Here is a 26053-nt window from a genome sequence, read left to right on the forward strand (position 1 = left end):
TTCCTGCCTACAACCTTGGGAAGCATCTGTGTAGTTAAAGCAGAAGAGCTGGGACATTAACCCTTGTGAAACCATTTGCAGGGTGCATGGCCAAGCCCATCTGTTTACTCAGTTGGGGGTGGGGGGTGGGGTAGTGGTGTGTGCAGAAACATTTTGTTACTCTTTGAGTCTGAGTGACCCACGGTTCCACGAGGAGTCAAACTTTTGGTTGTTTCACCAATGTTAAAGCTGTGGCAAGCCGCGTTTTAAGTGACAGGTCTAATTATTTCACAAACTAATAAGCAAACAAATAAATTTGCTATAACGAACTGACCTCATAATCAAGACCTAAAGACTTGTCTTCAGCTAAAAAAAAAAAAAAAAAAAAAGAATGTAACAAAAAAGAATGAGCAAATTACTAGGTTATTTTTGTTACATTTGTTTATTATATTTTGGTTGTGTTTTTTTGTTTGTTTGGGTTTTTTTTTTGTTCGTTTTTTGCTTTTTTTTCAGGTAAACATGCGAAAAAGCCCATTTGTTTTTTTAACTATTAATTCCCAAACTAGAACTCGAGAAGCGTTGCTTCTTGATTCTGTGGCAAGGGTCTGCAGTTGCGATCACTCTACTCTTCCTCACTGTTTCTTCTCAGCACTTTGGCAATCACAGAAACACAGGACCGGACCGCGAAGGACCGGGCTGGGCCGAACCGAACTAGCCATTAACGGCGGCGCTCGGCCCGGCCGGGAGGGGACCCAGCACCTGGGGGCGGAGCGGCAACGGGGCGGGCCCGGCCGCGTCCGGCGGGAGGAGTCAGTCCCGGGTAGGGGGCGGCCCGGAGCGGTGCTGCCGGGATGGGAGTTTGAGAGGGGACGAGTCCGCGTCCGGACGGGAGCGGGGACGGTCTCCCGTGGGGGTTGGTGTTGGTGGGGTTGAACCCGCACCATGGAGCCGGTGACCAAGTGGAGCCCAAAGCAGGTGGTGGACTGGACTAAGGGTAAGAAGGCGCCGGCTCGCCCGAGTTTGCACTGAAGGGACTTTCTGGTGTCGGGCTCAGAGGTGACCCACAGCTCCGCAGGGTAGCTCTGGCCGCCACGGCTTCTCTTCTCGAAGCTGGGCGGCCGCATGGCCGATGAGGCCTTTGCCAGCGCCGCGCCGGTGCCAGCCCGGGCCCCGACTCCGCGGCCGCCCCGCCGGCAGAGCCCCGGGGACTCCCCGGACGTGCTGCTTGGGAGTTGGTGGTTTACTGCTCCCTCTTGGCTTGTGTCCTTACGAGTTGGTGCACTTTTGGGGAGTTGGCGTCGTATTATTAGTATTGTCATTATTATTTTTTTTAAATCTGGACGTGGGAGAGGGAGGAGGTCAACTTCCCCTTGGGCTGCGTGAGGGTGGCTGGCTCGAGGTGCGTATATTGGCGGTGAGGTCTCCCCGGGGCTGGAGCCTCTTCTTCTGTGGTCTTGCTGCCCAGTTCGCTTGTACTGAGTTTCTATCTCTGCCTGAAGGAGAATAGTTGCTAAGTTAACTTCCAAGTTTTCAAGCAAAAGCCGCCGACTTGTCGAAAAAACTTCAGTTTTGTAAATTAAGCTAAAACTTTGTAAACTGGCTCAAATAAACAAGAACTCTCAATCCCGCTTATCGGTGATGGGATTTAAACGCTGGACTCATGCTCAGAGAGTTGAATAGCGGCCCTTTCGTCTGTCTCTCCATCCATCCCTCATACCTTTCATCTCTGCTGTGTGCGCTTTTTTCGCTCCCACTCCCGCCCACCAAAACTTCCCACTCCGCTTCGAAGAGTCTTCACGATGCTGACATCAGGAAGACTGTGAGTTTGGGAAGCCTGTCCCCCGCTTTCAGCTCCGGGGAGCTCATGGATTGGGAGAGCAAAGGTGGGGACAAAGCGGGCGCTGGAAGGTGGGCTGCACCCGTGAGAGACTCTGCCGTGGTGAGTGTCTTCGGATTTGCCTTCGAAGCCAAGTTGAAACTTAGTTTTGTCAAGTGAAGTTGGACTCCGAGTGCTTTCTGAATGCCGATAGGGATACTGGTGTCGCAGTTCCTGCCCTTCAGGGAATAAATCGAAAGGGAAGTAGCTGTGACTTAGGGGAGGAGTTTAAGATTTAGGAAATGTACTTCTCTTTTCTTGTACGACTACATTGCAGCATGATCATCTGTTGTCACACAAAGTTTTTTTCACATGCTATGCTAGAGTTTGATGTGTAGTTAGGAACGCTTTCAGAAGTGAAAGTTTCCCTGGGTTAGAATTGGCATTTACTTATAGCAGCCATTACTCCTCTGTCTCAGGACCATAATGCTGATTAGCCTGCGTGCCTGTGGTCAGCACTTGGCAGTAGCTGGGCTCAATACTCGGGGAGATTTGGAAAGCAGACTCATGTTTTCATACAGGGCGAGATAGATACTCCCAGCCATCCTGAGCGTGAACATGTGCATGAAAGGGCCGGTGCCAGAAAGGGACCTTCCAAGCAGCTTTGCTTTTTTTTTTTTTTTTTTTTTTTTTCCTCTGATTGGTATTGACTTAAACAGGAGTGCATTGTTCCAATGAAATAAGACTTTTTCTTTGGCATGTGGAATATTTCTATAATGCTTTTACTTCTTTCTGTTTTTTCTCTTGGGGCTGAAAATGTGTTGCCTTGCCAGATTAAAGAGTAAAGCTGCTAATCATTTTAAAAGACTTTATTATACTTGAGCATGCTTGGCTTGCTTTCTTGCATAATTTATTTTACTCTCAGGTTCCTTGAACAGGTAACTCTTTGGCTGGACTGTCAATTATTCTACATAACACTAATTTGAGGGCTGGCTGTCCTTGGGAGGTGGATCTTCTGACTAATGCAAACACGTGTCCTATGAAATGCGAAGGAATAAATTAAAGGCTGCTGGTGACTTTTGTTTCTGCTGTGGGTTTTTTTTTTTTTTTTCAGTTTCTAGGTATGCTTTCAACCTCTTTTGTGCACAGCATCATTTTATGTCACTCCCTGTATGACAAGACTGTAGTAAAGAAATGAGATGTGGAAAATATTTTCTATGGTTGAGCTTTCATCTTTGCACATCAAACCTGACACCTTAATAGCTAACTAACAGCCTTATTAACACAATGTTTCATAGTTTATTTTTAATCTCAAATGGTTATGTACTGTGTAGTTCAACCACTGGATTTTGTTTGACCAAGATCCAAGATTCTATATCTTGCTTTAGTATTAATACTGAATTATGAACATTATATTTACTTCTTACAGTTTTGTAAAGCAAGTGATTGGAGGGGACCTTATGCCATTTGTTTTCCTACACATGCCATGATATTCACTGAACTGGTCAAGCTTTGGAGAAAGTATTTGTCTGGTGATACCCACTGCCTGTGGTGCCATGGAGATGTATTCTAGAAGAATGACACAAATAAATAGCTGTAGTAGGAGATGCCAGCTCTCAGTGGGGAGATTGGTTTTGCAGATAGTGATGCATGCCTATCATATAACGATAAAATAATCTTGGAAAAATGTAGGGAGCAGAGGAAATAAATAATCTGACCGGCATAGGCCATTTTAATGCTCAATACAAAACTGAGAATATTTCTTCAGGAACTGTGGTGGTGAGTTTTTTCCCCTTCCAAATATTACAGTCAAAAAATTCCAAAAATTAACAGTCAAACACCTATAAATTATTTTTTAAAGGTAAATTTTCCAATCCAAAAGAAGTGTGGAAACTTTCTCTGGTTCCATAAAACAAACCTCAAAAAAAGCAAACTTCTAAAATAAGCTCTATGACTGCTGCTTGGTTGTTGATGAACTTGCTTTTCTACCCCCCCTTTATTAGCTATTAAACTAACTTATTTTTGACAAGGTTAACTTTTATCCTGAGAAGTTTGCTTTCTATGATTTTTATACAGCATTTATCTAGACTTTAAAGTAGAATGTATGAAGGACGAGTAAGCCAAATATTTTTGGCCTTTTGTAATCAGGTTTTAAATAAAAAGTACTCGGTCCATTGTTACCAACAATGGTTGATACAAAATGCAGTTACTTGTCTTTTCTTGCTAATTAATTCTAGAATGCTGATATTTTTTATGAACAAGGGTGGGGTTTTTTTGTTTGTTTTTTTTTTTTTTTTTCTGTCAGGCTGTGCTGAGCTGACAGTAGCAGGCCATGTAGATAATAGGAGTAGATCCAGTTAAACTGAAGCTGCTGAGGAAGAGTTAAGCTTTCACTCGCTAGCAGTTTTCTGTATAGATGAAGTGTTTCTCAAGCTTTGACCAAAGCTGTGATAAATTCTTAGCTACAGCATCAATATTTGAAAACTACCTGTTATTCTTGTAAGCACCTCCTCAATTTTTGTCTGGAAGAAATGACGATATAGCTTTCTCTTACAGTGTGATATAAGTTCAAATTGATTTCACTTATGGCTGGGTTAACATGGTCTCTTTGATACAGCCTCTACTGTTTTCCTGACCATACTGAGAAGATGGTGTCGTGGGGTGTTGTTTTTGGGTTGATACTTGTTGGGGTATAACCAGGTATCTGGTTGGTGTTATGGTTGACCTGCCATCTGGCTCCTGTGCAGGTTAAGATACTTTTGGTCTCAGAGTCCTCACCTGTATTTCACAGCCCTCCCTCGTGTCCCTGCAAGAGTGAATACACCCAGAGCTACTCAGGAGAGATTCCTGGAGTTATTCAGGTTATTACGGGAGAGGTGGGTGGCCATGGAAGTTGCAGGACATCTGCAGTGCTAACTTTATTTATTTGATTGTGCACTTGCAGTTTTCTGCATTGCCATTTATTTCCAGATGGTGATGTGCGTGGGGAAATCTTCAACATAAAAGTGGCCTAATTTTACTGGCCTAGGAACAATTTGAAAGAAACAATGATCTGATCATATGGAGGAACTTCCCCTGGTCACAGAAGCCCCTGGCTACTGAGAGCCTTGCAGCTGAGGTCATCCCTCAGAAGATGAGGGAAGGAAAGCAGTGTATGGGACAGAGCCTCCTGTGTGAGAAATGTCACTCTCTTCTTGGAGAACATTGCTGTGCCTCCTCTTTGTTTGCTGTAGCCTGATCTGTCTCTTTCCCCCTGCCCCCAGGCCTCACATACTTATGCGAGTTGTGACTTCAAGCCAAATTTTACACGGTAAAGACAGTTTGACATGTTTGCAGTTAGATCCCTCTGTTGTTGTGAGGCTCCAGAACAATTAGGCTTTTGTAGCTGTAGACCCAGCTAGCCGGGGATCACTCGCCTGCTTCCCCCTGCTTTGGTGTCTTTATTGCACTCCAGGTTTGGTTATTCCCTTCCTCAGTAGCTCATGGATATCACTTATTCTGGCTCCTGTTATATAATGAAATACTCTGATTTACATTAGTAAAACTTTTGGGCTTATTTATTATATTTAAGTATGGTTGGGAGAAGAAGGGAGAAGTACTAATTTATTAATAGTTAGCAATTAATTGTGGGGGCCTGGTATTCTTTTTTTAGAGCTATCTTGCTTACCCAGGGAGATTTTGACAAGGTCAGTCAGTCAATTTAACTGTGTGTGCTGGGAGCTGCAAACCATGGCTGGATTATACAGACAATTAGGGGTAACAGAGCACTAAAAGTTTCTGGTTTGGTAATATTTATTTATTTTTTTATAAATCCTTACTTTCTTTTTAAGTACTCTCAAATGGATGGAATCCTATTCAATAGATACAATAGGTTTGGGTTAATATCACATGAATAAACTTTTTTTTTTTATGTGGTGTTTCAAAAATATTTGTAAGGAGTATTTGTTAACTAGCTCAGAAAATTACATTGAATTACCACTGTCTTCAGAGTTTAGTCAAAATTTTATCTAAAGGTGACCCATAATGCTTTATTAGCAAAAGGTGACTATTCTAAATATATCTATTTGTGAGTAGAAACACAGTAAAAAGTTGCACAACCAGTTTATACTGCTGCAGTCTTAAAATTACTTAGTCATTATTGCCAAGATCAATTAATGTATATTTTAAAAAGTAAAGCAGTGGAGCTGGCATCTCTGTTCATGTGTTTAGATCATGTTTTCATGTTTTTTTTTTTATCCTGTCTTACACTTTCTTAGAGTGGATTATTGGTTCATTTTTGTTTGTTTGGTTGGGTTTTTTTGTTTGTTTGTTTTGTTTTTTTTTTTGTTGTTTGTTTGTTTTGTTTTGTTTTTGTTGTTCTGGTTTTGTTACTATTGTTGTTGGTTTTGTTTATGGTGGTTTTTTGTCCCTCCTTCCTCCTCCCAGGAACTCCACCCTGTCTTTTCATGTTCACACAGTCAGCCCTGTTTATTTGTCATTAAGTTGCTGTTTGGTCTTAACCAAACATCAGGAAGTCAAAAATCTGAATGTTGTGGCATAATGTCTCGGAAAGCAACACTGGTAAATGTTAAAATCATAGACCTTAGTACAAAGTTGATTGTAACATTTTAGGTTACAGGGTAGTAGGTGATACAAGGTAAATTTATGTAGCGTGTACCTAGACATTTTTACTAGTGTTAACTGGCCCAACTAGGGATGTAAGGTTGTTTATTTATTAAGAGAAATTTATTCTAACTCAGAGGAAGGGGCAGAGATTGACCAGTGGGTCAGTTGCTTTTTTCCTTTTAATTCTTTAAAGCTTTTCTTTGAGTTACCAGCAGTCTTTTGTATAGGTATCTTTATAGGAAAAGCCTCATTTTAGATGGAAAGTTATGTCGACTTTCATAATTCTTGTGTCCTCATACCATCCACTTCTTCCTGGGATCCCATGTTTACAGCACTAGAGATCCCCTCTTCTGAGGATCATGCCTCTCTGTATACTGTCTAGCACAAGATGAAGACAAAGTACAGAGCACTGGTTAAAATGCAGGTTGAAATTTGTCATGTTTTTTTATTAAGTAAAAGAACCTGACAAAAGGCTGTTGTCCAACAGATGCTACTAGATGAGTTGCAGTTTTGAGTGATGCTTGTGCACAGCTTGTCAGCAAGTATTCAAAAATAGTGTTTGTTTGTGGTTTTTTTCCCCCTTTTTTGGGTGTTTTTTTTGTTTGTGGTTGTTGGTTTTTTGTTTTTGCTATTTTTGGTCTTTTTGTTTGTTTGGTTTGGGGTTTTTTTTTGTTTGTTGTTTTTTTTTTATTTTTGAGGTGGGGTTGGGGTTGTGTTGGTGGTGTTTGTTCTTTCCTTTTGATTTCTTAAATCTAAATCTGGAATGACTGGATTCAGCCATGGTCTGGCAGGTGAGCTCTTTCTAAGCAAGTCAAACAGATGATGACCAGTGACCTAGAGACTGCAGAAGAGGCATCGAGACTGCTCAGTCTTTGGTTTGCTGCGTTGTCTTAGGATAAGATTTTCACTTACAAGAAAGCTTCACACAGAAGGTATGTTAGTGATTTAGTTCAAACAGTGCCTTTGCAAATTAAGTGGAAAAAGTTGATTACAGTTGTCTGTTTTCCATAAAAGTGATGACATTGGTCTTAATTTGTACCTTGCATTTCCCTAACAACTTTACAGTCAGGTCTGATCTCCAGAAAGGGTTGGTATTTCTGCAGTGTCTCCTTGCTCTGTCTTGTGTATACCCAAATATGTAAGTCCTGCCAAGAAGAGGAGGTAGGGAGGTACTGATGTTTTCAAAGCTCGTTTGAGGAGAGGAAAAAAAAAGGGTGAGCAGCAGTTAATGCAGCTGAGGCCATTGCAGTAACCTTTCAGATATTTATGGTAGTTCCTTAGAACACAGCTTCTTGTGGTCATGGGATTGCTCATAGATCTTGGTGTATTTGTCCACAGGACTTCAGGAAGAGAGAGGAAATTAAAATAAAAATGTTGTTTGACTGGATCTCTTTCTGATGTTAGGGTGTACAGTGAGTTACCAGAGTGAGGTGACTTCTGAGTCTGAGGCTCTTGATTGGGTCTTTTCTTTTTCCTTTTTTTATTTTTTTTTTTAACAAGGAAATTGCAGGGTACAAGCAGTAACGTATCATGGTTTGGAGGACCTGCATCATGTACACAAAATCAGCCTGATCTGTTTTACTGGCTTTAAACACTCATTACCTATTAAGATATAGATTTATTATTTTGTGAAATGTAAATAATTTTCAGCAAACATGACACATGCTGGACAAACCCAAGCATCTGTGTTTGATTTGGTGAGATCAAGTCACTGACCTCTAACTTTGGTTTACACGCATGCATCCAGTATCTGTCTGAATTATAATATTGTATCAGTGCTGAGTTAAGGTAGTTTTTTTACATAATGCTCTGATATCCTTTTACATGAAGACAGTTCTTTGTCACTACAATGACAATCTAATTTTTTGGGGCTTTCTTTGCAAGCAAAGCATCTAGTGTGCTGTTGCAATCAAAGCTCTGTGGCATAAATGTGATCTTATCTTGCTTCTTGATCAAAGGAAGGAACTCAATTTAAAACTTAATTGGTGCTCATCAAGGGCTAAGGCTTCTGCTAAAGCAAGTGTTGGTACATGCTCCTAGACTAATGATCCTGATGTCTCTGTCTTGTGTATGCAAAATGAATGTTGCTTAGGTTGCTATACTTTTATCATGAATATCTTTCCTTATCTCAGTCTTGTATTACTGAAATTAAATTTTCTAGATGAATGCTCTATGAAAAATCTTTGCAATATGCCAATAGTGTCATCAAATAAAAGGTATCTTGTCTGATAAAGATGCTTTCCTAGCTGTAACAAAAGGAAAAGCAATTGCCCCCCTTGGTTATATTGTGAGTTTGCTGAGCCAGTGATGCAGACTGGTTGGGCTTTCCATCTTTAGTAGCTTGTAAAAGACCCTTATCAAATAAGGGGATTTTTGCCTTCTGTTTGTTGTAATATTACTGCTAGTACCATTGCTAAAGATGCATTGTTCTGAGCTGCAAGTCTTGGCAGTACATTTTTTCTCCTCCTAAAGTAGCATTATGAAAACTTTGCTGAGATGAGCAAAAGGCAACCCTCTGGTGACAGGTGGGCATGTAAATAGAAAAATGAAAGTCTACCAGCCTCTTTCACCTGGACAGCAATATCTTCAACAGCCTTTTCAGTGCCTTGAAAATTTAATTTTGAGTTGGCAGCTATCCCACTGTTCAGCAGGCAGAATACTGTACCTGTGGTACAGTACCTGTAAGATACCTGTGCTATCTTAGCACTACATTGCTGAGAGTGAGTCTGCTTGGCTGTGGGAGTGAGGAAGGAACCAATAAGGGATGGAGACTTTCCCCACCACCCTCTCCTACTTACGACTTCCCCTGAGGAAGGAGGGCTACAAGAACAAGTTCAGACATGTCTGAAGAATGTGGACTGAAAAGCATGTACAGGGAACAGAGGATGGAGCTGTGCCTGGAGGGTACTGTAGAGTAGAAGTGAGAACCTAGTAAAATGTAGATACCTACTCTGACATGAGTGTGGATTCTTACAGTTTGTATTCTGTTAGCTTCTCCAAACAGAATTTTAAAAGGATTATGGCAAAATATAAAATTTAGTTGTTGGCATTCCTAATACAAGCTGTAATGGAATCTTTGGAAGAAAGAGGAGAGAAGATAAATATGCTATAAATTTTGTGTGCTCGTTGTATTTGTAGTATTCCATGAAGTATTTGGACTTAGTCCATATTAAAAATTATAATCTTTAACTATGAATACTTCACACTATTTCAGACAATAATAGTAGATAAATAAATCCATATGTGATTGAAGTAAAAACTTGGAAATCAAGCCTGCCAAGAAACCTTTTTATGTTTTGCTGATTTTGGTGGTATTTCACAATAACACGAGCAACATTACTGTGTTAAAAAAAAAAAAAAGTTGAGAACATGATTTTCCCTCAGTTATGATTAGGATTTAATAGTAATCCTGGAAAAATGTGTAATGTTGGCATTTGACTGAGAATGAGATTCACTGCTTATTTGGGAGGGTAGGTGTGGGTTTGATGCAGCAGCGCCAAAGCTGGAGCATTAAAATGGACTTAAATGGATGTTTCCATAAGTACTTCCATACCAGGTACTCACTGGCAGGGGGGATCTTATTTTTACAGTTGCTTTTATAATAGTTTCATGCTTATTACATGTTTTGCTGCTAACTATTTTATTAGAGTATGTGCTCTGGAGTGATGCTGACTGGTAGGATTCTGGCTAGTTGTGGTATTTTATTCAGATTTTAAAAGTATCAAGAGAAGATGACTACAGTAGAACCTTGAGAAACCAAGTCTCTAGGGGCTGACAAATTGTCTACTTTGTGCCTTGTGCAGTTCTCATCTTGATTAAACCTTAACACATGATTATTACCGTGTCCCTGGTTCTGTGCAATCTTTATTCTTTCAGCATCGTTCTCACCAGGAATTTGCTGTTATTTTAATTTTAAAGATAGGGACTTAACGCTGTGAGGAATTTGGGGTGTGCCTATCTTACACAGTGCAGATCCACCTAACCTGAATAAGGTTATCTGTGTAGTGGAAATAGTGTTCACATGATTGCCTTGGCTATTTTCATCCCCTAGTGCAGTTACAATGCTTATAAAGTGAGACATCTGGGCTACTCCTGGTGTCCCTTTATGGCTCTCGTTTTGTGGACTACATGGTGAGAAAAAGTGATTTGCTTCTGTTGTACTGTGGGTGGCATTCAAATTGGGACTAAGGTGTGACTTATGTAGATGTCTATATTGCTGGTATAGTCACTGGAGCCTGGGAAGAGTGGCTCAGCAGCTCTTGTGTTCTGTGTCTATTCTGGGGTCAGTTGAATCAAGCTTTGGGCCCTGTAGAGTAGGTCTATGAGTTTTAAGTACGTCAGTCTCTAACTGGGTCCATTCCATCAGGCTTGGAGTGGATGAAGGTAACTTGTAGGCCCTGGTACAGTCTTGTAGTTACAGGATCCTCTCTCTACTGATCACCTGGGAAGGGTTGCATTGCAGCAAGGTGCAACAAATGAGGGGACTTGCCCATTTAAAAATTATGTGTGTGCTTGCTTAAGAACATGGAGCATGGATGCACCTTAGGGTTATTGAAGTACTACTGATCAATAGGTATGTGATGTACCAAAGAATTGTTGAATACAGTGAGTGTCATCTGTATGTGGGAGAGCTGTAATTACACCTCATGCTACTCGGCATTTGATGAAAAATTTTGTACTTTTAAACACAGTTCTCAAACTATTGCATGTGAAAATAATAACAGATGCATGTGTAGTACTAGTAACTGACCTTTCTGCTTTGTCTAGCCTCAGTGCAGTGTCTTTAATTGGTGAGCTACCTTGTAATAGTGCACAGGATGGGCAGCACCATGTGTTACTGCATGAAAAGGCAGCATCTAACAAGTGTAATTGGATCAGGTGTGGTTGATACTTTTTAGATCTTTCTAGTATAACTAGGAAAACTTAGAGGAGCCTTCTAGAGCTGTTCTGCATTATTTTTTGCAGCACAAGCCCTCCTATCTTGTGCTAGTCCTAATGGCAAAACCTGTAGGAAAATTTTCCATTGATGCTGTTGGAACCAAACCTTTGAAACAGATACTCTTGGCTGTTCTGGGAGGCTGTTTAGTATTTTGTCATCTTAGACCACATCACAGTGCCTGGGGTCTAAGCTAGTGAACATCTTTAGTGTATAAAATTGCCTCTTGAAACCAACCAGTTGACAGCAGGACAGTGCTATGTGGCCGTGGTACCTTGAGTAACACTGTATGCCAGCTTTTACTGCAGGAAGCTTTTACTGGCTTCTCAGGGCAAGATATCTGGAGAGTAATTCTAGCTTCCAGTAGTCAGTCCTGAACTAGACCTGTTTGGAGACTTCTGTTGAGCTGCTGTTAACAGAAGGACTCATTTCCCAGACTGTCAGCTTGTACATATGTTTATAGCTGTGCTGAAATCAACTTGGCTTGGTTGCTGTAGAGTACTGAATAGACTGTGTGGTTTCTACCCCATGTATAATTGACCATGATGCATGTAATTTTATTGTCCAGTATCATCCTCATTTCTCTAAGGATTAACAATATGTTGAAATGGTAGTTGGAAACTTAGTTAATTATCTCTTGTGACTTTACTGAGATATATTTTCTTCTTTGATATTCCCCACTCTCACTGGGTGTTTTCAAAAAATCTGTTAACTTTTGAAAACTAGTTTTCAATTAAGATTTAAACTGGTTTTATTCTGCCTGTAGCATCATCCTAGCAGCTTTGTTAGCCATCTATATTTAAGGGCCCTTCCTACAGATGTGTCTGGCATTTAGGAATCATACACAAAACATACCAAAAAACAACCAACCCTCCCCCCAAAACAAACAAACCAACCCCAAACCAAAACACAAAAAATCCAAACCCTAAAACAACAAAAAATGTCCAACCAAAATTCCACAACAACAAAAAAATCCCCAATTCAGCTGAAATGATGTGAAAAAGAAGCAAATTGAATTGACTGGCTTGCTCTCTAATCCTTGCTGGTGATGTACTGTGCCTTAAAAATATCTGGAAGACTTGTCCGAAGCTTCAGTAGAGAGTTAGAAATAACTTGTCACCATCCTAATAAGAGGGGTGGAATATCTGCTCATACTCTTGCATCTTCATAATCCCAGGAAATACAGTATAAGGGTGTCAGATGGAGTGGCTGACATAGATGTAGGGCTCTTTCTTGCCTTCCTCTGCTCAACTTTACATCTGAGAGGAAGGTAGGACTCCTGGGAAAGTTGGTGGAACTTTGGACTTGTGTATGATTCAGACAGAGCCCCCAGTCAGCTTTGCTGCTGTTGAGAGCCTTTGGCTTTCTTACAGTTGAGGTGAACTTGAACTCTGGTGAGGTCTCTGCTATTTTAGGGAGCAGCAGCATCACACATAACCAGGGCTGTAAGATAATATGGAATAATGAAAATGTGTCAGGCAGTTAATTGTTTAAAGCTATTGCTTTACACGTTTAAAACAATTATAAAAAATAAGGGGAAGATGAGAGATTTGAATGACTGCTTAACTGATAAACTTCTTGACACAGTCTGTTCAAAGGAAGTTGAGGTGCTTCAGTGATATGCTCTAAAATGTATATTGAATTGGGTGCCTCAAGGCAAGTCTCTTCTGGCACATGGGGACAATTTTATCAGCTTGTTGTACTGCTCTGAATTTTTTTGTTGTGTAGGATGTTTTTCTTCCTTTGTTTTGTTTTCTAGCTAGGTGTCCTAACCATATTGGTTGTCTTCCTTAAAGCTGTCAGCTGGGATGGCATCAACCTTTTCAGCCTTTGGCTAGTGAAGGGTGGTGGCTAGTGCAGTGAAACTGTCACCTGTCCAACCGAATGGAGTGTCATTCCTCATCTTATGTTCCTCTGTCTCAGTTTCAAGTTCCCTGTGGACAGGAACTGGATTTTTGTTCTTGGGTCTCTTTGCATGTCCTGGCTCATGGGAGAGACTCCAGTGCACTATCTAAAATAATTCAAACAATAATTTTTAAGAAGCTAAGGTTCCTGATGTAAATGTGGGGATTTTTAACATGAAGTAATATGTGCATCCAAGTAATGATATTGTTTCCTAGGAGGACCCAGTAGTGACTGCTGGAGATGTGTCCATGATGGATAGAGATATGCACCATCAGCATTTTTTTTATTAATGTCATTCAGGTTGCTATGACATATTAGTATGATTAGCAGGTGATGATGGCTGACAATTCTCATGTGCCTGTGCCTCCTTGGTGACCGTGAGATGGTAAGGTTCTAGTCACAAACGTTTCACAACAGAGTAGGAGGCTGTCATCTGGCTATCTGGCAACTGCATCAGCAAACTGCTCTCTGACTAGCTCATGGGTGTAACAATAATCACAGCCTTCACAAGGGTTCCTACACAAAGGAGATGCAGATGTGAGTAATGGACCTTGCTGCAATCAGCCAAAACAGTTCCACATGGTGGGACGAGGAGGCAGCCAAACAAAAATAAAGGGATCACCTCATTTCTTCTTGGGACCTAAGAGGCAGGCAGGTAGTTTTGCAATGTTACCTTTTGTTTCCACTGTGGGAACAGGTATCAGAGTGTTACTACTAGAGTTCAAGAAAAGGAGCTCTTGTGACTAATGAACTACCCCTTCAACCACAAAGACCTTGAAACTTTTCAATGCCAAGCTCTTAATTGCATGCTTGAAGTGAAGGCCCTAGGGTGTGGGGGGTTATTGGTCTGTGGTAACCACACAAAATTAGCAGTCACACAAGTGTCACGGGCTAGATACAAATATGTACAGTGTCCTGTTACTGCACTTAGAAATTGGAATGACTCTGGCCTTGACCTCCAGAAGGGTAGTGTGTATGTTTTTAGGGTCAGCAAAGGCCTTTTTTTGTACTTTCCATGGAGTATAAAAGTGACTCTTGATGGAAAGGTGTTGACCTAGTTTCCCTGCAGAAGGGGCCAAACCTGTTAAAGCCGACAAGCCAAGAAAGCAGCCACCTTAGGAAGTGTGCTCCAAAGGGCACAGTGCTTTCGTGTTGTCTTGTTTTCCATGGACAATTACTGTGATTAATATTAATATTGCTAGTGACTGAATTCTGTGCTTATGTTTGCTTCCATCCATTTTATTCCTTTGGAAGAGTATCCATTCTGTTGTGAAGAAGTTGTTAGCTACAATAAATCAGATGAGTAGAGGCTTGGTGATGAGATGATGAAAGTCCAGCTCTGGGTAAAATGGGCAGAAGTTTTGATTTTAATTTTGTCTTCTTATTTATTTATTTATTTACTTTCCCCTTCTGAGTGGAAGGTGTTGGTTGTATTTTTTTTTAAGTGAGGTTATTGCTTTGCCAAGGAGTACTGCAATGCAATTGACTCTATAGTCTTCCTTTGCTGGAGGTTTTGATGTGGAGCTGGAGAGTGAGGCTGGTATGGGATCTGCCTTGTCCCTGAATTTTCTTTCTAGGTCCAGCCAGTTCTCTATGTAGAAACAAGGTGTGAATTGCTACTTTCAGCTCTGGTCTGCAAGTAAGGGTGTGGTTTTGGTGGCTATGGCTTGTATTCCAGCATCTTTCACCAGGATTAGTGTGTGTGTGGGAGCAGGGGAAACAGTTGTTGAAGTTAAGTGTCTGCAGACCAAGAGGTTGATGACTGTTTCACATCTATTAGACTAAAAAACACTGTGGGTAAAATAAATGTCTGTCTTATTTCATGTGAGCAGGATGGAACATCTAGAGAAAGTAACCTGGTGATTTCTGTGTTACCCTTTTTCATATATGGTCACAATGCTCTTCTGTGGATTCCTTGCTTTTGAGATCTTGCTAGTTCTGTCAATTTGAAATAAGCACTAAGAAGGGAAAATAATTAAAAAGAAAATGCTTACTGTAGTTGAAACAGTGTAATTGCTTAAAAGTCAGTGAAATAATCTCTGGGAAGAGAGATGGTCCCAACAAGGAGCATCCTCACCTGTGCTGAGTATGGGGACGACCACTTCCTGTGTGCTGCTGGCTGCACTATTTCTGTTGCAGGCCAGGATGCTCTTGGCCTTCTTGGCCACCTGGGCACTCTGCTGCCTTATATTCAGCTGCTGGTGTTGACCAGCACCCTGAGGTCCTTTTCCTCTGGGCAGCTTCTGAACACAGTGAGAAATTTCTTATGATCTGGAAGTCTGAAAATTTAAAGACTAACTGGAGGTTGCTACGCAGTACTAACTATGTGGTGGATTAATTTGTAGAAGTCCAAGCTGTGGAAATGTGCTCTAGCTTGGAGAGGGCATTTTATCACTTTAATTTACTTAAAAATAATGCTCTGTAATACTTGAGAGGGGTTGAGCTCCAAAAATCCTAAACCTTATTTTAATAAAACATGACATTTCTAGATTAAATGTAGTATTTCTTTTACTAGTAGGCAAACTTCTCCTAAGTTTCCATGCCGTTCAGGTTTATACAGTCTACAAAACAATCAGATGGCACTTTAAAAAAAAATATTTAACTTTTAAAAATGAGGAGGGGGGGTGCGATAAAATTGTTGAGGGATTTTTTTAATCCTTTTATGTGTTTTGAATGAGTGGCTCTACTAAGTTCATCTGTGATTAAGGTACTCCTAACTCCTTTGAAAGATCAGAAGAAGAGGCTATATTTATTCTGTCAAGTTGAGGACAAGATAAGCTTCTTAGAATGAGGAGGCCAGGTTTCTTCTAAAGCTGTATTTCAAGGACCTGCAAAACCTGAGAATTTTACAGTGCTCATGAAGCATAATTTGCTATTTCTTCCTACCCCATTCTTGTCTTCAAGTATAATGTTAATCACAGAGCTACATGAAGCACCTGGTTTCACCTGAAGCCTTCCATTTACTCCTTCTCATAATTTCTGCTCTTTGTACTACTAGGCAAAAACCTCCAGAGTTAGGAATAGCTGGTAGTGGGATGCTTGATTTTTAAAAAAACTTAATACTATTTGAAAGGTAAATAGAAAAACACTAATTAGAAAAAAAAAATTATGTCTGGGAGGCACTATAAATAGAAATAAAGGAGGGACATATTGGATTTAAAAAACAGGTGCAAAAATTATTGCATTCACTGTTTTTAGGACGATGTTTCCATTGCTTTGTTTCTAGCCTGTTTTTCACCTGTTACAAAGACTTCTGGATGGAGTCCTCTCTTTGTGATTAGATACTGTGTTAAGAATAAATGCTTTCTTTTCTCTTCTTCTCTTGCAGTTTCTCTTGCATATCTTAAAAACCTGGGCAAGGTACATGACACTGAAAAGTTTTGCCTAATTTAATTGTTCACAGGTGTCTCACGATGTCAATGCCCAACTAAATAACTTGTGATTATGCACTTGGTGTATAGCTAAATCAGGGTCTACATTTAGGAAACTGCAATGTACTCAGAACCATCAACATATGTGTTCAAGAAGTATCTGAAGGGGGTTATTTAATCACCAAAAAGAGCAACCAAGAAGTGAGGAAGAGCAACTGCTTTTGATCTGAAGCAGGAACCTGTCATAGTGATGCAGATGTTACTAGATGACATTTTGATCAATGCTGTTAATACAGAAGCAGAACTGTAGGCTATTTTTGGTGTTTAAATAATGCTACAGGTATCAGGATCAGGGCCTCATTATAAAAGATTGCATGCAATCTCACACATACACAAGTAGTGTGCTCCCTAAGGACTAAATTGTGTCAGACATCAAGAATGCAAACCATTTATGGGATTTTCATCCCTTCATGCATCTGTTTTGCAAATACAGAACTCAAAGCCTTAAGAGGAGGTTGTCCACTTGCTACTCGCTTTGAAACAGGGCTGTTCTATTGTTAGTTTATCACTTCCATAAATGTTAACTATTTATCGGTCTTTAAGACCCAGTTCAGAGAAGTCTTTCCCTTTGTTAGTGTACAGCTGTAGACATGGATTATCTCAAGTTTGATGTAACTGAAATTGGCAGTAGTAGTATTTGGAATGAGGGACAAACATTGTCCTTACAAAGTGTATCAGCCACTGGGTTAGTACATGTCTTCTACCCAGGTGGCTTGTCATCTTTTAGGAGCTGTCTTCCTGTTCTTGCCTCTTGAAAAGGTTGCTCTTGTCTAACAGTTCCTGTCCTTCCAGAGGATTGCATGAAAATGATATTTTTTCTTCCTTTAAATTGGTTATTGATTAATTTTTTTTCTGTATGAAAGTCAATCCTGATTAAAAATGGTAACACACATTGTTCTCTTTTTAAAAAGACTGGCAAGTGACATAGAAAAAATGCAGTATTAGGAGACATTTACTACACATAAGAAAACAGTGATGCCATGTGGAAAAAAGAGAATTGTTAAATGCATGGAAATAATGAAACAAGCCCTGCTTTGAAGTGTCAGTAGGCAAAAGGTGGTAGAGGTGGAAATATAGGTGGCTGCATTTTACTGAGGTGAACTGCCTGTGAAGAAAACACATATTCTCTTTCAGACAGCTTTGAATTTTTGACACCTTGAAGTTTCATCTTGCATTGGTGCTGATGTAAACTGCTTGTTACTGTGAATGCATTAACATTATAATTGAAATTACAAGACTTTATAGGGGGAATGGCTAATTAAATGGTTCAGGAGTGCTCTTTTGCCTGGTGCTGTTTGCTGTTGTGAAAATAATTCTAATTTGGTTGTGAATTACTTCAAAGTATAGTAATAATGAAGTTAGGTGAGCTAGAGAAGTACAGTGGGGAGGGAACTACCTCTTAGTAAGCTCAATTTCATGCGTATGCTTCTTGGAAAACTGGGGCAAAGAGGTGTCTTGAAGGATGGGGTGAAACCTGCCAAAGGACATACCCCTCAGTAAGATGTGAAATGTTGCTTCACTGTAAGCAATATTGTAGAAATGATGGGTAACATTGGGATCCCAGAAGGTGAGTCTCACCAGGAATCTGGGACACTGCTGTGACAAAGCAGTATCCAGTTTTGAACACTTAGGCAGTAAATGTACTTGGTATGCCTTGAATATTTTGTATCTGGTGATATGCTGAGAACAGTGCCATACAGGAGGGACTTTATTGTTGTCCTGCCAAGTACCAATAGTACCAAGATCTTTTCCTAACCACACACTCCCTGCCCCAAATGAGATTATCAGGTTTACCTTGTAGGACCTCATGTGCTAACATACTAGCTGTGCCAACCTTCTGTCCCACATCATACTCCTCACTGTCCCCTACATTTTGTGGCATTCATTGTTTCTTGTCCCTTCAGTCGTTAAAGTGCCTTTTAAAATGAAGTCCATGACACTGAATACAGCCCCATGGCATCTCCCTGATTATTCCGATGTGAAACCTGTATAGTGTATTTCCCAAAACCTGTGCCTTACATGGTCTCATTTGCTTCTTGGCTGTACACTAGTGTCTCAGAGCTGGTGTATGTTAGAACTTATCTAGTCTGTTATCTGCTCTGGTGCACTGCCTTGCCTCCAGGAAGATGCTCAGAGTGAGAAAGGGATCAGGGATGTTAGAAGAGTGGGATGGATGATGAGGAGAATGAGACTAGAAAGGTGGTCAGCCATATAACATGATTTACAGACTATATGCTAATTCTGTAATTTCCACAGCTTCTAGAATTTTTACCTCTAGGGACTGAAATGGTTCCATATTCCTGCTGTGGATTAAGCTACAGTACGTATTTCACTAGAACAATAATGTGGAGTTAAATTGTTTCTACTAAAAATAATCTGGTTCCAGTAATCTTGTGGATGATTCCACAGCTAACATTGGGACTACTTAGATTCAGTGTTATTATACTTCTTTAAGTGAAATGGCAAAGCGTTTTAAATGTTGGCTTTCTTCTCTAAAGAGTGGGTTAGAGTAGTGGCATAGAAAACAAACTGCCCAACAAATCCAGCATATTCTGTGAGTTGGAAAATTCTGGGAAATGTATTTTTCTGTGGTTGCACTTATTTAGTGAAAACATCTGTATCTGTTAGCAGAAATATTCCTTTTGGGCTTTTCTTTGGAGCTGCTAATTAATGTGGCCTCTCTGTAAGGGGAGTCAGCAGTCTGTCCAGTGAGTGCCACTGCTGGGGGCAGGATCTCAAATCAGGTCTCTGACAGATAACCTCTGCTGGGCGTATTTATGCCACTTTCTGCTATCCCCCACCACCCAGCAACTTTCTGCTCTCCTCCTCTGCAGTAATTCCACAGCAAAGAAGTCACATTGGGTTGTGTTCTACATCTTCTCCCAGTTTACAGCCCCATGTACCGGATGAAGCTGCTGCTGATATTGAGCTTACAAAGGTCTTATTGCACTGGTTGAGGCATAGAGCATCTGTGGAGCTTGCCTTCCCCTCTTAAGGTGTTGATGCTAAGTGCTTGGACAAATCCATCTCTGATGGTGTGGGGGAACTTAGACCTCAGTTTTGGATTAAAGGGAGTTGGCACTAACCAACTGTGCATAGCTTTGTGCCAGCTGGCATCCAATGAAGTGAATGTTCTGAGAACATGTTGTCTTCCTGCATGTCACTGGACCAGCCTGAAGATGAAATGGCATATGGTCTACTACCTCAGTTCTTATTGCCACCTACCTGCAGAAGAGACAAATACTGTTATACACCTATGGGTGGCTTGTTTCTGAGGTGGTCATCCCATATGCTCTGCACAGGAGAGGGAATGTGATAAAGTGAACTGATTGCTCACAAGCACTAGCACAGTATGGAGAGAGGGGCAAAGCTTTTGTCTGTAGTTTCTTCTCAACTGTGGCTTTCAGTGTTGGCATTCCAGCCAAAACCCTCCTGTGCACAGACAAAGCTGTAATTTTGATCAGTGGAAGAAAGAACTAATTTTTCAAGGTGAAGAAAAAGCAGACCTACCTTGACTACAGAAGTTGCAAATTTGTGTTTAACTGTAATTCAAAATGTGTTGGCCTGCATGTGTTTGAAAGGCATTTACTATGGAAAAAAAGCCTTAGTGGGGTGAGAAAAAAGAACACTGGAACAATCTAGTTTTTTTCCACTTTTGATTTTGCTAGTTGACTTTTTTTTTTTTTTTTTCCTGCTGGAGAAAGACATTGTGGTCCTTTGAGCCCATATGCATTGGGAAACAACTTCTGAGCATCTAAGAGGATTTTCAGGCTAAGGGTGGAACAGTGTCAACATTAAGCTTTAGTGAAACTGTAATTGTCAGTTTTGAGACAGTATGTGGGGACGATGCTTTTTGTCACTAACAGCCTGTAATATGCATTAATTTGTCCTGATGTATGTGGAACTGCTCTTCACTCACTCCTTGAGTGGAATTAATGAGGCCATGGTGTAATACACAGTGGTGTAATAAAATAACTGACTTCTGTTGGTGCTTCTTAAAGCAACTAGTTATGGACATTAGTTGGAAGCAGCAAAAATAGACAAAAGAGCATTTTCTAGTTTGTAGGAAGATACCAGCAGTGTTTTTAGACCTTTTTAGATCCTGTTGCATCTGTCTCTCACCACAGCCATTTACTTGTCTTTCTTGCCTTCCCTAATGCATGTGTATAATTTTAAATTCACGTTGAGTTACTATTTTTTTTTACCATGCTAAAAGCTCTGTATTTGTTGACACAGTCATGTCTTTATGAGAAAAATGGCTGTGAAAACACTAGTCTATGTTCATTGGATAAAATGGCTGTCAGTAGAGTTTGAAAGAATGAGTTCAAGGAAAATCTTTTGTAGCAACAATTAAATGTGAGTTTTTCTGCCCTTGCAGTAGTCTACTACATTATGCAATGCTTATCTCCATGGGTTGAAAATAATATTTTGGGGTGGCAGATAAGTTGATTGCTAGATATGATGGTAAAACTGGGTGAAACAGAATAACAAGATGTGAGTCATACTGGCTAGAAGTACTTTATCAGTGGAGAGCCCTTCTAGACCCATTTATTTTGGCTATTTTAGGGGATGCCAACATAATATAATTTACCTATTTGTCTATATTATTATATTTGTCAAGGAGATATTTTCTTCTTTCATTTTGGAAGTTATGGTAGTTCTTAGGTGCTGCTTGAACAATAATTGTTGATTAAGTAGAAATGCCTCCCTACAGCTACAATATACTGCCATTTTATTTGATGTTGCCTTGCTCATGCTGTAGTATACCCAGGGTATGAATGCACGCTTCATCTTGCCATGAGTAGGATAGTTTTTACTGTGATGTCAGGGGCTATGTTGTCAGCAGTGTCCCTGAAGACTTTAGGGAGTGTGATGACAGAAAAGCCCCACTCGGGTATGGCCACCTACGTACAGCAGGGCCCACAGCTGTGTGCAGGTGTCCAGTCCAGCCTTCTGCTGGTGAAAAGCATGACTGAATGTCTATCTGATCCATCTGCCTTCAAATTGGTGGGAATGTAATACAATAGGTTGCTTGTTTGTTTGTTTCCTGGTATACTCTTTTTCTCTTCCTTTTGTCTACAGGGAAAACCCTGTCAAATTTAAAAAGGCTTTAATTTCCACCCTCTGTGGCATGGTGATACGTTTTTCTGTTTTACCCTCTATGTATGTGCTGTGTCCCGTTTTTTTTCCTCTGCTTTTTTTCCTCCATGTTTTTAGAAACGTGGCATGCCAGCACAATTCACTTTTCAGTATCTATAATATTCCATTTTAATTTTGCCTTTAATTAAAAAACTTAAAGGTACATCATAATATAAAACTCCTATGGGAAATAGTAGAAATAGGTGTCTCTTCCGTCAACCTTTTTATTTTATTTATTTTTCCATTAATTCCTTGAGAAAGAGGTATGAAAAGGAAAGAAAACTACTTTGAGTTTTAGCTGAAATGCTTTTGGAATTAAATACCATTAATTTTTAATTTATTATAAGTTTACTTTTATTTCAGCTTATTGTATGCTACCATTCACTCATGTCAAATGTATTTTTAAGTCCCGATGCAAGTTCACTCATTGTCAACTGCAGGTACAATTTCCAAATTAACTTGCTCTTGCAATTTCCTATTTGCTGTTAATACCTGTAGCTTGATTACAACCCACCAGAGGAGCTATCTGATTCACAGTGATTAACTCCTAGTATTATTAGGTTCTATTTTTTTTCTGTTTCTTTTACCAGTCTGTACAACCTCTAGTTATATCTCTGGATTAAACTGATATTGTCGTTCAGTATTAGTGTTTAGCCTTTTCCTCCATTTCCTCTCCTCACCTTCTATTTCTCTATAAAGGCTTTTTAAATCATAGAATCATAGAATTGGCTGGGTTGGAAGGGACCTCAGAGATCATCGAGTCCAACCCTTGAACCACCGTTGCGGTTGCTAGACCATGGCACTGAGTGCCATTTTTGAGAAAATCTTACATCACCTACTGTAATTACTAACAGCAGTAGTAGCTTTCACTAGTGAAAAGACAACAATTTTCTTAAGTCTTAAGATAATAGTAAATAACAAAGTGGCCATCTACATTTTGGTGCTGTGTATGGCACATTTGTGGAAGTCCTGTGTCCAGTGCTGTCTAGCTCTGTGTTCCATCCTGAATGTCTGCCAAAAAAAAGGATGTGTTAAAGAGATTCATAGAAAAGATGACATATTATATGTTTCCTTCTCTGGGTTCCCTCAAGCCTTTAAGTATTTATGTTTGAATCTTTTGGAGCTGAACATGGCTTCAGCAACACCTACTTGGATGAATCTGTTCACCTTTCACTGAAACCATATAAGCATTGCATACTGCTGTGTGAAGAATCACTCTCTTATTGCTTGTTATATGCTACCCCCATTGGCTCTCCCTAATTCCTGTATTAGAAGAGATAATACATAATAGATGTTCTTTGTTTTTCTATGCCAGTTCTGGCTTTATGGGCCTCTATCATGTCATTCTCCTCCCTATAATGTTTTCTTCTGTAAAGACTCCACACTTGACTCTTTCTTACTCTGTGTCTGTTTAGTTTCCTGAAAATATTCTGTGAGGTAAATCTGAGTGGTTTTTTCTGGCTTTGTAGAGCGAGGTCTGGCTTTGCAAACTTGCTGGAGCTCTTGGAAGGGTTTGGCAAGTGTGTGGACAAAAGTTATTTTAACTCTTCCTTAATGTACTTTTGTGATTTTTCTCTCTGAAGTGTTGAAATTTAAAGCTGTCTTCAGATTTCCTGTCTGGAGCATGGTAATGGGAACTTCTGGAATGGTCTCATTTTATGGTTTTGTAAGCAGGAGTGGAAGGCCTGTCAATCTGAGATAGTAACTCTACATGGAGCAGCTAAAGGTCTCCATGTCTCCATAGCCCTTCTGGTCAGGATGTCTTACAACCCAAGTTTACTCACCGAGTTCTTTTATTACAAAGCAAAGCTTTCAATTTTGCATTCAAAAGCAGCTAAGGGATTTATGGGTGGATTTGAATGGAATGAGTGGATTTATTTTGGGGTAGTATGACCACGTGTATATCGTCTGTTTTTCGAGGCTAAATATGCTAGTTGCAGATACTGAAAATAGGAACGTGTTGCAAAAGGCCTTCTGTGGAACTGTCAGTCAGAGTGGATTACAGAGGGGACAGTAAAGCATTGATTATCAAAGCTGAAGGCTTCACCCTTTCCCTCTGTCCTTCTCTGACCTCCGTGAGAGAGCTGCCCTTTGCATCCCTGCTGGCAGACAGGGGCCAGATATTTGTCTGATTCCATCCCTGTATGAAGTGTGGGGACAGACAAGAAGCTTCTGTTCTGTTCTGGTTGTTCTAGGCAATGCCTGTCCTCAGCAAAGCTAGACCTAGTGCCTGGTGAGGTGACAAGCCTGCCTGCATGGGTAGGAGGCAAACGATGAAACAAATGTGGAAGATTTGCTTACAGTTGCCTATGTGAGGAGAACCTATTTTACAGACAAGCTGGTTTATGCAGGAAACATTTTGAAAAAGCTAATAATAAGCAGCTCTTCAATTCTGGTTGTTTTTTTGGGGATTTTTTGTTTGTTTTATTTTTTGTTTTAGTGATTGATACTTAAGATGGTGGCAGTGTTACAAGGGACTGTGAAACTAGTTGGATTAAAATAATCAAACAAGTGGTTTTACCTCTATCCACTTGACAGTAACTAAAAAATTTCTTGAAGGCGTTTTTTGGGGGTTTTTGGGTTTTTTTGGTAGAACTCTATGGTAAAGAAAAATGTTAGTTTTCTTTACTCCTTGAACTTTTCAGTTTGTTCCTTTTCACCTTCTACCTATTGAGTTGCTTCAGCTTTTCACAGCTGTCTTGCAGAGCCTTTTCTCTTACTTTCAACAGCTTTCTCAGGTGCTGGCTCACCTCTCTATGAAGTAGCTCTTTTCTCCTTCTAGTGTTCCTTTGCTGCCTTGGTTTCCCCTTACTACTACTTTTATTAATTTCTTCTACTCCTGGAAATAGATGGAGGAAATAAAGGCAGGAAGCTATCACAATAACAGTTGTAAAATGGTGTTGAATGTGCATGATGGTATAATGGCATGTAACAGGAGATGTGTCAAAGGTTCTCCTAGAACTGATGATCTTTCAAAGCTTGTCAGGATGGATTGAAGTAGGTGTGTATAAGGAATCTTTGGAGACTAATAGTAGCAAATTAATAGACTCTGAAGAGTGACTTAGATTGGAATTTCAGATTCTTACAACATTTGAATGTGTGTTTCTTAGAATGGTAGGGCAAAAAAAGATTTTGGCGGCCTACCTAGCCAGCTATCCAAAGGCCAAGGAAGCACCTTGATGGTCTAAGGGCTGTGTTGCCCTGAGCCACCAGGTGCTGTCAGTTTACTAACAAGTCACCTAACAGAAGAGATAAAGTAAATCTTCATAATAATAAGGCTATATTTCCTTGAGACAGCGAGCAATGATCCCGATGGTGGTGCTACATGAAGGAGTGAGTCTTGTACTTATAAGCTCTTCCATGGTCCAAGAGGCTTCTGCTGCTCCCACTGTCTTCAGCCAGATTTGGCAATTTATGAGCTACCCTGAGAATGTGTTCAAGGGTTCAACAGAAATAATCCTTGTTACCTTCTAGTTCTTCCTCTCCCTAGTCCTTCTTCAGTTCCTCGTCCTGTTATTCTCCCTTTCCTGTTCCCTGCCCTCCTCCCCACCCTGTTGTTGGAGCATATAGACTGTGGTCTCCCAAGAGAAGAGAGGGTGAAAGAGGGAGGGGTGATGGGAGGAAAGAAGAGGTGGGAAGTCAGCTGGTTTCGGACCTGTGGCCATAACATATTAGTGAACTGTTTTTATGGCTTTACAGTATGTAAATTATTTGATTTTTGTCTAGCACAAAAGAAGCAAAAAAACATTATCACTTACTTATAAAATGCATCTCTAGTGCTTTGGGAGTCAGATATGTTGTTGCTCAAAGGCTGACATCTATCAACAGTAGAAATGTTAATTCTCTCTGAACAGTAAATTGATAGTTATGGCTTAGACCCAAGCTTCTCTCTTAAAGTTTTTTTTTTCCCAACTTAATTCTTATTCAAAATAACTTTCTTAATCTTGGAAACAGACTGAGATTCATATCGGTGCAAATCTGTAGGTACAAGCCCTATCCTAATGTTTTTGCATGAATGCAAGGTATTGAATATCTTCTGGGGTGCTTTTTCTGGTGGTGGAAGGTTATTTTAGACAGAAAAGTCTAGACAGCTCTTAGGATCTCTTGCACATCTCTACACCTGCCAAAATTTGTGAGGGAGTTTTGTTCAAGTTACACTGCAGTTTCTCAGAAGGGTTTTCACAATAGGAATAATGCTAACTAGACAAGCCTCTCTCTCTCTTCCTCCCCTCAAAATCACTG

The 26053-nt window shown here is 40.1% G+C and overlaps 1 protein-coding gene across 1 annotated transcript in view; it reads left to right on the forward strand.

The window, feature by feature from the left end:
* Window positions 1-797: 797 nt before the first annotated feature.
* CNKSR3 (CNKSR family member 3) overlaps window positions 798-26053 on the forward strand; it is a 58262-nt gene continuing 33006 nt past the window's right edge. Inside the window, exon 1 of the mRNA XM_008496901.2 lies at window positions 798-973. Coding sequence (XP_008495123.2) covers window positions 922-973 — 52 coding nt within the window. The 5' untranslated portion in view covers window positions 798-921. The remainder of the gene's footprint in view (window positions 974-26053) is intronic.

This window comes from Calypte anna, chromosome 3 (assembly GCF_003957555.1).
Source record: "Calypte anna isolate BGI_N300 chromosome 3, bCalAnn1_v1.p, whole genome shotgun sequence".
NCBI classification, from domain to species: Eukaryota; Metazoa; Chordata; class Aves; order Apodiformes; family Trochilidae; genus Calypte; species Calypte anna.